A 12,488-nucleotide genomic window follows, 5' to 3' on the forward strand; every position below is an offset into this window, starting at 1 on the left:
CCATATTGTTTGCTGCATTTATGAAAGTTGTCTCTTTTAGTTTAAACTTGTCTCTTGCTTCTTTAGTTATTCATGATGTTTTAACAATTAGAGTTCTTGTCCCTTAGGAATATAAACTAGTCACGTTATTTGTAAGCACCTTATATTTATTGATTATTTTTACCAATTTTTCAGTTTACTGCAGGCAGACTCTGACCTATCCCACTGAAGTCAGTCTTAGCTCAATCTAGATTGATTTGATTTTTCTTCATTTTAAACATGACATTGAACACAATCATGCTATAATCATAACTAGCTAAATTTCCCTGTCCTATTAAAACCCCGGTTAAGGGCCCTCTTGTAGTTCAGTGGCAATGTTTCTTACCCTGGCCTGGGTTCGGATCCCACCTGCTCCAAAGGTGTGTATTAACATGTCTGAACATGTTGATGAGGAAAAAGTAGGTTAACACCACAATTAAAATTATTCTGCTTCGACTGATCTCACCTCTGGATTTATTGGTCAATCATTTAACAGCCTGTATATAGTTCCTTTGGTTTTAAAAGCTGTCCTATTTCTCAATCCCTCCTATTTATTTCCTTTGCCTATATTCCAGCACCTTTAATCATTGAAGTGATTTTTTTTCCTTAATCACTAATGGTATTCCCACCCTTTACCATTTTCTCTTTGCCTGAAGCACAATTCTGACCTAATCTCCTCCCTTGCTCTTTATTTGTTTTTGAGCTTCCTTATATTAGCATTCCCACTTGTCTCCATCCCTGCCATTTACAGTTAAAACTGTCATTGCCCTATTTATGGTTTCCATCACGATCCTGGTCCCAGTCAGTTTCAGGTGAATCCATGTCCCAGTTCTGGTGTCTCATGAAATGGAATTCCTCCTTCCCATGTCAATCCTTCAGGCACATGTTCACTCTCTAAGCTGCTATTTCTGTGCCAAGTTGCACAGAACTCAGGTAAAAATGCAGTGCTATTATCCATTGGGGTCCAATTATTTAACTTAGCTTGTATTTCTCAGTGATATAGTGAAGGACAGAACAGGAGCCAATATTTATGGATATTTGTATATATTATTTGCAGAGATATAACTTTCAAATGGATATCCCTAGGTTCCTAATTATAGGAGTAGATGTGAATCCCAGCTAATGCCAATTAAATACAATTTATATAGATGTAACAAATGCCATTCTCTCTCTTTAAATAAAATGTAAAGTTTATCTGTTACAACCAAGATTCCAGATTCTGGAGAAAGTAACACAGTATAAGAATTCCTCCTCAGACCTCTAACATTTTTTTTTGTGCTTGCGTTTCTTTTTGTAAAACAATCACTTCATTATTAGTGTCAACAACGTATTTTGAGAGATTTACTGTCTATCTTTCATCAGTTTCAAGCTGACAAGGTTAGACCAAACCCTCTTCTTCCATTGTTCCCAGGCTGCACATTATTTAGATATACCATGTACTGCAGATCCTTTGGATAGAATTCCACTTGAAATACTTAACAAATGCTGGCTGCAGAGAAAGAATAGGAGATAATGCTTTGGGTTAATCAACCTAGCCGAGTAACTCTATTCTCTCCTGCCTGGCTATGTTTTATTGGTTTGATGTCACACAACACCAGGTTATAGCCCAACAGGTTTACTTGAAATCACAGCTTTCGGAGCATTGCTCCTTCATCAGGTGAAGTGACTTTGACTTTGTCCACCCCAGTCCAACACTGACACCTTCACATTGAGTTTTGTTTGTTCGTGGGCATTCCCGGCTGGGCCAACATTTATTGCCCATTTCTAATTAACTTTACCATGCCATTTCAAAGGGCAGTTAAGAGTAAATGCCATTACTGTAGGTCTGTATTCGCATGTTGACCAGACCAGGGAACAACAGCAGTTTTCCTTCTGAAAAAGGCAAAAATCAGTCAGATGAAGTTTTACAGGAACTGAATTTTTGTTAAATTTAAATTCCACCATCTGCCATGATGACCTCAGAACATTAGTCGGGGGGTTCTGGAGTGCAATCCCAGAGATGTTACCATCACACCACTGCCTCCCCACTGACACATTCCAGAATTCTCCTGTATAATTCACATTTCCAATGGAATCTGCATTTTTTTTTCTTTTGTAGTGGTTAGGAACGATTGTCTGTCTACGTGAGAGATCTCACACAATCCAGTAACTTAGACACCCGAACTGCTGAAGAGATTCCCTAACCTGGATTGCCAATCTTTTATGCAATCTGATAAGATCCATGAAATCCATGGAAGACCTCCTCAGGTACAAGAACCACTGGCAATGTTTACCTTCAGTGCTAAAAGTTAAAAGTCACACAACACCAGGTTATAGTCCAACAGGTTTATTTGGAAGCACTAGCTTTCGGAGCGCTGCTCCTTCGTCAGGTGGTTGTGAGCAGTGCTCCGAAAGCTAGTGCTTCCAAATAATCCTGATGGACTATAACCTGGTGTTGTGTGACTTTTAACTTTGTCCACCCCAGTCCAACACCGGCATCTCCAAGTCTTACCTTCAGTGCTGTACTGGCAGTCTTACCATGTCCCCAGTTTTAACACTCTGTTTATGATGCCCTCAATACTACCATCGTAACCGTCTCATTGGTAAACTAGATTCCTCTGAAGTCCCTATTGGATTTATTAACTTCAATTCAATACTTACGTCCAATTTTCACTTGCAGCTGGAGACAGTTTCTCTGTCTCTACTTTAATGACCCCCCTCATCGCAATAAAGATCACTATCAGGTCATTCCTCTCCTGATGTTTGGATGGTGTGAGGAAATCCTGTATCGGAGGGGAATGAGTAGGAATGTTTCCGATGGAAGCCTGTCTCTCCTCTGGCGTTACTCCATACGGTGATGTTGTTTTCTTTACTTGCAGGGAAGTCAAGGTCCAATGGGTGGTCCAGGACCCCAAGGACCTCCTGGGAGTGCGGTAAGTCTCTCAAAACTTGCAGTTCCCTGGCGAATGATTGCTCTACAGCACTCAGAACTCCAGTGCTGAAGATCCTCCTATAGTACACACAGCTGACAGTCAATGTTACAACATTGCCCAACTGGCTGGGATACTCTGGGTACGCCTGTACTGAGTGACTGCCCAATTTACCTGGACTGAGTCACTGTCCAGTTTGCCTGTCCTGTGTTATTCACTGGTTTACTGAGACTAATCACAGTCAGGTTTACCTGGGCTGATTCAGAGTTTGCTATACATGTGTAGGTTTACACACGTTGACTTACCAGGGTTTGTTTAGTTTGCTTGGCTGGATGGCTGCTTTACAATATGGAGTGATGCTAGTATGTGGGTTCAATTCCCACACTGACTGATGTTACCATGGACACGCTGTCTTTCCCAGTCTCTGCCTTGTCTGAAGTGCACTGACAATCATCTCCATATAACAGGAGAGTGAGATAATGGTGCCTTCACTGTGACTGATTTGTTACTGCTTTTAACAGAACTGCATCCCAGCTGGGTCCGTCTGTACAGATTGACTGTCAGGTTTGCCTGTACTGATTCACTGTTCTGATTGACTGTCAGTTTTTTCTGTACTGATCCAATGCTATGTGTGCCTGTACTGATTCACTAGTAACTACAACACAATCTTTGCTTTAATGGTTTAATTGTTTGATATTCATTTCAAAGGGACCTTTGGGAGACTCAGGAATGATGGGAGAACGTGGACCAAGAGGAGTTGATGTAAGTGAATGTAAAGAGAAAGTATCAAGGTTACAAGAGACCTCTGTCCATCTTGGTGTCTGTCCTGTGACTAGTAGCTCATTGCTTGAACGTTAATTACCCAATTGATCTTGAAGCTGCATTTCTGCCCTACTTTCTGAAGGTGGTGTTAGAATCAGAACAGATCTTGGAACCTCTGTGCACTTATTACCTACCTCCGATTATGCCCCAGGTTTCCTGAGGATTTCTTCACAGATAGAACTGGACCAGTTGCTGTAGTGGATGAGCCCAGAGCATGAGTGTTTCAAAGTACCAATAGCTCTTAGCCTCCTGTCTCTGTATCTCTGGCATTTCCCAATGTGATGAAGCTGGAGCAGCTACTGGGCTTCCCATCCCACTGAAGCGTTAGAGGGACAAACACAAAATCCCACCAAAGCTAGCAATCTGACGTTCAAACAGAAAAGGCTGCAACTCAAGCAGTGTGCCAAGAGAAACCGACTTAATACTTCAGGACAATGGACTTCTTGTCTAAATACATTCCAGGCTGAGATAGACAGATTTTCAATCAGAAATGGAATGACCAGGTTATGGGGAAAAGGCACAAAAATGGAGTTGAGGGTTATCAGATCGGCCATGACCTCTTTGAATAGCAGGGCAGGATCGATGGGCTGAATGGCCTACTTCTGCTCCTATGTCTCCAGCTTTAGCTAAAAAATGAGAGATAGAGCAGGTTTCCAACAAATACAGAGGCAGGGAAAGTAAAGAGGGGTGTAGGGAACAAAAAGGACAATCTAGGAGAGGGTGCAGTGCAGGAAAGATTAAATGAATAAAGGTAAGGCCAAAAGAGATGGGACTGCAGCAGGGAAAGCCACCAAAGATAGATCTAAAGGAGGTGTGAGTGGCAGCGACAGAATCAAGTATAGCCAATCACTATAAATCAGTGTGTGTCTCTGTGTCTGTGTTCTCACATGTTTGCATCAATGTCTGTCTGTGACTAAGTGGGTGTGTGTGCCAATGTCCATGTGTCTGTCTGTGAAAGAACTTCACAAAGGCTGGTGTCCCGTCACCAAGTCACCCTTTATTTATGCATGGAGAGTCATTGACCCTGATCCAGCCCCTTCAGAGCCAGCTCTCAGAGTGTACAGAACCTCTGACACTCCTGTTTATATCTGTCAGCCAGGGTTCCCTCACTGGATCAGATTAACAGCCCCAACCAGGGAACTCAGAGTCTCTGAGGTCCATCTCACTGACCTCGTTACACTCACTGCATCCCTCCTCCTCTGGGTCCAGGGGTACATGCTGGTTCTTTGTTCTTGTAGCTCCTCCTCCTGAGGTGTTTTAGTACCAGGCCAGGTTCCTTCCCCACTGCCTCAGATACAGACAGCGTGTAACACACAGTAGCTCACCTCTTGAACCCTGAGCATCTCGGGAGAAATGCATTTTGCTCTTCAGGCAGCAAAGGCATCAAGGCGATGACAGCCATGTCCACGTCAGATTCTGAGTTATCCTCAGAGACAGGAAGATCCCATGGAAAGGCTGTTGAGAGTTGGGGCACGTTTTGCTCCTTTAATGGAGTCAGACATTGGTATTCTGATGCCATGTCACACTCGCTCCCCGCACCCACCCCTTCCCCAAGGTCAGGGAAGATCAGGTTTAACCTGGTGTGGAATCTTCTCCCCAATAGCAACTCTGCTGGAGCTTTTCCTGTGGTTGCACGAGGGATGGTCCTATAATAAAATAGGAATTGGATAATTTGGTATCGAGTGAAGCTGAGGCTGTTTCTTTAAGCCTGCCTTCAAAGTTTGGACTGCTCTTCCTGCCAGACCATTGGATGATGGATGGTATGGAACTGTCCTTATATGTGAAATACCATTCGACTTTAGGAAATACTCAAATTCCCTGCTGGTAAACAATGGCCCATTGTCTGTGACCAACACGTCTGGGAGTCTGTGTATTACAAAAGATGTACATGGTTTTTCTGTCGTTGCCCCTGTGTTTGGTGAATGAACTCTCTGCACGGCCAGCCACTTTGAGTGAGCGTACACAATGACTGAGAACATGGAGCCATGAAAGGACCTGCATTGTCGCTGTGTAACCGAGTCCAGGGTTTACCCAGCCATTCCCATGGATGTGGGGGAGCTGCTGGCAGTAACTTCTGTCCTTGTTGGCACTCTGGGCACTGCCCCACCAATGCAGCCACATCTGCATCTAATCCTGGCCACCAGACATAACTTCTCACCAACATCTTCATTTTGGATACCCCTGGATGACCCTGGCGGAGCTTGGCCAGTATCTGGTGGCAATCTTTGCTCAGGACAATCACTCTCACTCCCCCATAACAATATCCTGTCCTTCACTGTGATCTGGTCTCTCTGGGTCCAAAAGGTTTCAGTTCTGGTTGTTACCGCCCTTTGGTGTTCCCCATCACCACCAGCTGGTTCAGTTTTGCCAGGACCGGATATTGTCAGCTGTGACTGGAAGTGTGTCCAGAAAATTTTAACCCATTACAGTCTCTTGCAGTGACGGTATCCCAGGGGTGTATCTGCTAATGGGAGGTGGCTCAATGCATCTGTATTCACTACTTGGCCTCCCAGACGATGTTCCAACTTGTAATTGTACACATTTAGTATGAGAACCCACCGCGGAATTTGACCTAAAGCTATGGACAGCACTGCCTTGGCCTCGAGAAGTCGACCTAGCAGGGGTTTGTGGTCCGTTATTATTATAAATTTACATCCGTAAAGCTATTGGTGAAAGTTCCTGACTCTAAATATGATTGTTAAACCTTCCTTCTCCATCTGGACGTGTTTACGCTCTTCATTAGCCAAAGTCCTGAATGTATTCGCTATTGGGTGCTTCTCTCCATTGGGCCACCTATGAGCTAGTACCAGCCCAATGCCATATGGGGAGGCGTCACATGTCAATACCACATCTCATTTGGGATCACAGTGTGCCAACACCTTCGAGGATGGTCACTGCTTCTTCACTTCCCTGAAAGCTATGGATTGGCTACGTGACCAATTCCAAGGCTGACCCTGTTTTAAAAGTTGATGCAAAGGTGTCAGGATGGAGGCCAGATTATGTATGAACTTTCCGTAATAATTCACCAGCTCAAGGAAAGTGCTAAGCTTCAGTACTGAGGTCTTCCAACAGGTGTAACCCAGTCTTGTTGGCTGTGTAGCCCAAGTACGTCACTCCGGGTGCCTGCAACACCCACTTTGGAGAAATGTTTAAGGACTATTCAAAGGTGGCTATGGCTCCTTTGATGGTTCCTAGACCTTCCTAAAAAGTTTCCAGGTATTTAATTATGATTTCACTCAGGCAGCCATTTTCTAACCAATCGAGGTGAATCTTTCTGAACCAATGTCACCCCATTGAGCTTGGGTCCCAGCCTTTTACTACAATCAGTGGTAACTGAACCAGCTGCTTCTCATACAAGACCAGAACTGAAGTAATACCCTTCATCTGTAGCGGTTCCCCGGTATAGGATCTCAGTCTGGCTGAGGTCTTGCAGAAATTTAGGGATTGGAGTCCAAAGCGAATCCTGTTAAAAACTGATTCTGAAGTGGCTGTGGTAGAATCAACCACCATTAGCACTGGGTGGCCATTTAACCAGATGTTTATTTTGATTGGTTCTGACCTGGATATTTTTAAGCAATTTATCTGTTCCAGGGTGTGCACTCTCCTAGATACCAGCTACTTAATTTAAGTCTAGTGGGACTTCTGCTGTCTCAAGTCTGCATACTGGCAGCAACTACAATGGTTTTCTGGCCCAGATCCTGAAGAAAATTGTAACCATTTGGCCGAGACTTGGCTTTATTTTAGGTTTTTGCTGTGGGCTGACCTAGAGTCCCTTTGATCAGGATATGTCCTGAGTGAGACTGTGGAATTGCATTCACTCAAGTGATGTTCCCCAAGCTCAGTCACACTGGCAAGGATATCCACTTCCATTGGAATACCCTCACCACTGGCTGCATTTCCCAATGATAAAGCCAGTGGTAATATCCAGTTGGAGTCCAGTTAGGCTTCAGCTAGTAGGAACTTCCACATTGTTACATCATTCATCCCATAATCCAAACAGTCTCTCAGCATCTCATTAAGGGTTAAACCAAAGTTACAAGCTTCTTGTCTTAACCTTGTCAAAAATCCCAATATGGATTCCCCTGGTTCTTGAACTGCTGATTTAAACTGAAGCATCTCAGAATTAGTTTGGGGTTGTAATGTTCCTTAACTAAATCTGTTAATCCTTGAAAGGTTTTAGTATCTAGTGCCTCAGGGAAAGTTACACTCTAATAACTGAAAAAGCTGCGGGTCCACAAGCTTTCAGGAGAATTACTCATTGCTTTTCATCTGCCCCAATGTCATTTGCCTGGAAAACATAACACACTCATACTGGACACAGTCTTCAACAGTAGGATTAAATGGGTCAAGCTTCCCAAATAACAGCATGATGCCAGCAATGTTTACCCTAACTCAAAGACCACTGTTGTGAGCGGATCTCTTCAGGATTGTGCTTTCCTCTCATTACCACTGAAATAACTCCACAGAGGCTGGCATCCTGTCACTAAGTCCCCCTTTATTTACACATGGAGAGGCTTTAACACTGATCCAGCTCCCTCAGAGACAGCTCTCAGAGTGAGCAGAACCTCTGACACACTTTATATCTGTCAGCCAGGGCTCCCTGATTGGGACAGATTAACAGCCCCAGTCAGGGAATTTATATTCTCTGAGGTCCACCTGGCTGACTCAGTTACAAACCCTACATTCAGTATTTGTGTTTCTGTGTCTGTGTGTGTCTTTCTGTGTGTGCATGGAATAGATACGTCTATGTGTGTATGCATATGTGTATGTGTGTATGAATATAGAAGTGCTTTAGAATGCATGTACAAATGCTTTGTTCATTCACAGGATGTGGATATTTCTGGAAACCTCAGCATTTATTCCCCATCCCTAATTATCCTTCAAATCCAACTGATTGGTCATTAAATGCTAGCCACATTACTGTGGTTCTGGAGTTACATGTAGGGCCAGACAGGGTCAGGTTTCCATCACCAAATGATGCTTGTATAAACATGGGTTATTACTCTAACCTGGGCGGTCACCATGATTCATTTAATTTTCCCAGCTGTCTTGTTGAAATTTACCTCCATTCTCCAGGTGATTACCCAGGTATTTCTGCTCTGCTATCACAATGCTACACTGTCCTAACATCTCACAGTCAAGTAAACACTTTCAAACTGCAGTCATTGTTAGAAATGAGAAATGGTGGAGCGATGTTAATAAAAGCTGGCCCTGAGATAGGAACCATTTCACACCAGACCAGGGGGGGGTCAGCATGGACCTACCAATAGTCAATACGACCATGTCACTGTTTTTACTGTCCTGGCACCAGCTCTGAATGCAATCCAATGATTTTCTGAGTTTGATGAGGAATGCCTGGATCTCCTCTTCCACTTCTTCTCCTTTTCTCCTACCTAACCCCTCTCTCTCTCTGTCACTGTCTTTCTAATCCTCAAGCTTTCACCGTTACACCATTTCCCTTTGCTTTCTCTGATCATTGCTACCTTTCCTCCTTATTTCATGCTTTATGGCCTCCTCACATTCTGCTCCTCCTTTTCTCTTTTGTTCTGCTTTATGTTTTCTCTCTCTCATTCTTTGATGTGTTTCATGCTCTATTCTCTCTCTGCCTCTTTCTGACAAAGCACTCCCTCAAACTATTCTGCTGTCCTCGTTTATTCATCCTCTGCTGCTATTCCCATTCTCATTCCTAGCTCTCCTTTCCCTTCTCTCACACACTGTCAGTCTCTCCCCATCCTCTGTCTCAATCTTATCCTATTTCACTCTCTTTCCCTCTTTCTCTCTCTTGCTATCCCTCCTCCTCCCAACTCCTTATTCCATTTCTCCCTTTCTCAATCTGTCTCTCTCTTCTCCATTTGCTGTACCCTGCTCTGTTGCTTCAGTTTCTCCTCTCTACTTCACCCACTTACTGTCATCTCCAAACACTTTCCAAAATGTATTTCTTTTCGTCCCGAATGTCTGTCTGTGCTGTCTGTCTTTCCCCATCCTCTTGTTGTTCTTTTTCCCTAACTCTCTCCCCTGACCTCTTTAGCTTCTAAACTTTTTGCACCCTCTTTCTCATTCCTTCTTTCTCTCCCATAAATTAAACAGAGAAGGACAAAGTTAAAAATCACACAACACCAGGTTATAGTCCAACAGGTTTCTCTGGAAGCTCTAGCTTTCGGAGCGACGCTCTTTCATCGGGTGGTCGTGGAGCAGAACCATAAGACACAGAATTCTCCTTTAATAGTTACAATTGAATCTGCTTCAATTAAAGGCAGCGAGTTCTAAATTATAAATCTCCCTTTCCACCTCTCCTTACATCTCTCTGACTCCCTCTGAGCCCTGGATAATGTGAGAAAGGTTTGGGCTGTCATGTCAGTTTATGCTATTATAGTGAACAGCTTCCTTAAAGAAACTGCCATTTCTGCCTGAAATGCATTTGACTGCCGGTTTTTCATGAATGCAGGATGTTAGAATGGTGAACTCCTCTGTTTAGTTCCCTCTCTCACTCGTATTCTCAAAGGCTCATTGTCCAACTTGTATACACAAGACTCAATGGTTCCCTGGAATATCCAGGGACTGACATTTGGGCAGCTCCACTGTGGGGGTTGGTTTTTCACTGGAATACAAGAGTCTCAGTGAGAACTGACAGAAACAGACCTCCATTCAGGATCCGGCATTCTGCTGGAACGGAGGGTTATGTCATGCAAGGTGAAGCAACTGGAAATTCCTTGCAGTATCAGCAGTGACCCAAAGGCGGTTCCTGAACACTCTGAGAGGCCCATCCTGAAGAACAGGGACATTTCCCTGTGTATGGCACATTCCATCCACTATGCTGTCCCCACAGCGCCCCACACGGGCAGAATCAGACAAAATTCAACATCAGGCCATAGGGAGTCATAACAGAACGGGGACCTAAGGTTTAGTCAAAGAGATAGGTTTTAAGGAGCATCGTGAAGGACAGTGGTGCTGAGTGCTCAGGGCCACGGCAGCTAAAGGTATAGCGGCCCATGATGGAGGGATTAAAGCTAATGATGCACCAAAGGCCAGGATTGTGGGATATCTGAGTACTCAGAGCATGGTGAAGCTGAAGGAGATGGAACCATCCCACAGTCACTCTGCTGCGAGTATAGGTTACAGGTTTAGTTATACCGAGTGCAAGTTTCCCAAATGGACTCGCTCCTGCACATCCAATGATGTGTTCCTCTTTTCCCTTCATATTGGCTGTTTTGGATGCTGGGCCAGCAGTTATTGCCCATCCCCGATTGCTCTGAGGGTCAACCACACTGCTGTGGGCCCAGTGTCACATGTAAACCAGACCAGGTAAAGACAGCAGTTTCCTTCCATTAGTGAACTAGATGGGGTTTGCCAACAACTGACAACAGTTATGTGGCCATCATTAAACTCTTAATTCCAGATTTTTATTGAATCTAATTGGCCATGATGAGATTTGAATTCAAGATCCCAGGGTGTCTCTGGATTGATAGTCGAAAAATAACACCACTAGGTAATCATCTCCTCTAGATTCATAATCACATGATTATAATTGGAAGACTGATGAAAAATTACATTCTCAGTGAACCTCACAGCAACACAAAGGGAGATGACATTTTTCAATCTAAATGCGATAAGAGGCCACAACTGGAACACCAGCAACTCACTGAGGCTCCTTGGCCAGCATGGCCAAAGCACAACTTGTACTATCCTGAAGGATAAGGACAGCAGATATATGGAACACTACCCCCTTCAAGTTCCCCTCCAAGCCACTCACCATCCTGACTTGGAAATATATTATTGTTCCAATGACAAGCATTCATTCAAATTAGAAGCACTCAATTCAATATGACCATGGCTGATCTGGTGACTCCACATTGGCACCAATACCTGAACACATCTTCACTCCTACCTGCTTACCACGAAGCTAGCTGCCTCTGCATTAACAATCTTCAAGGAGCCTGTTTCCACCACCTTTGTGGAATGCGATTCCAAAAGCTCTCGTATCTCGGAGAGAAAAAAATTTCATCATCTCTGTCCTAAGGACTGCTGTTTCAGTTCCTCCCTGTTAGCTCCAGGAGCAGGTGATGGCAGATGCAGAATGTGATGAGCCCAGGGTATGGGGGTGGGGGAGGTGGGTATAAAGTCAGAAGGCAGTATGTTTGTTGTGGTATCACCTGTGTACAAGTGAGGTTAAAGCCCTTTCGCTATTGGGTCTATATTTCCTTCACAAGTGTACTCGTGTACCTGGGAGTTTAAAAATCACCTTTCATAACCATGAACCATCCCAAAAGCCTTCACATCCAGTTAGGTAGTTTTCAGATGTGGTCAGTGCTGTAACTTGAGGTACACTGCAGGTCAATGTGCACTCGGCAAGCAGCACTCTTTGCTTGCTGGATACATTCTCAATGGACCTGTGAGTGTTTACATGCGTGTGTTCATGTGTGAGTGTTCATATGTGTGACTATTCATGTGTGAGTGTTCGTGCGTGAGTGATCATGTGTGTAAATGTTCATGTGTGTGCCTGTGCTAGCAGCTGTGTGGACTCCTGTTAATGTGCTTGTGTGTATAAGTGTGTGTATTCCTGTATCTCTCTTTCTTTTCCCTATTGGTGCTGTGGCCTGATTTCTGTCTGTTTTTGCTCTGATTTGTACAGGGGGAGATGGGACCTCCTGGGGGACGTGGAATCCGGGGTCGGAGAGGCTTCCAGGTAAGTAGAGGCCTTCCTGACTCACCAATGACCATGAACTGCAGTCACTATGGTAA

At 44.1% G+C, this 12,488-nt stretch overlaps 1 protein-coding gene across 1 annotated transcript in view; it reads left to right on the forward strand.

Annotated features, from left to right (window-relative positions):
- col9a3 (collagen, type IX, alpha 3) overlaps positions 1-12,488 on the forward strand; it is a 287,297-nt gene that overhangs the window by 220,903 nt on the left and 53,906 nt on the right. Inside the window, exons 21-23 of the mRNA XM_043710900.2 lie at positions 2,877-2,930; positions 3,636-3,689; positions 12,379-12,432. Coding sequence (XP_043566835.2) covers positions 2,877-2,930; positions 3,636-3,689; positions 12,379-12,432 — 162 coding nt within the window. The remainder of the gene's footprint in view (positions 1-2,876; positions 2,931-3,635; positions 3,690-12,378; positions 12,433-12,488) is intronic.

The sequence above is a fragment of the Chiloscyllium plagiosum genome, unplaced genomic scaffold (assembly GCF_037043375.1).
Source record: "Chiloscyllium plagiosum isolate Xiang-an unplaced genomic scaffold, Cpla_swu_hap1 HiC_scaffold_15, whole genome shotgun sequence".
NCBI classification, from domain to species: domain Eukaryota; kingdom Metazoa; phylum Chordata; class Chondrichthyes; order Orectolobiformes; family Hemiscylliidae; genus Chiloscyllium; species Chiloscyllium plagiosum.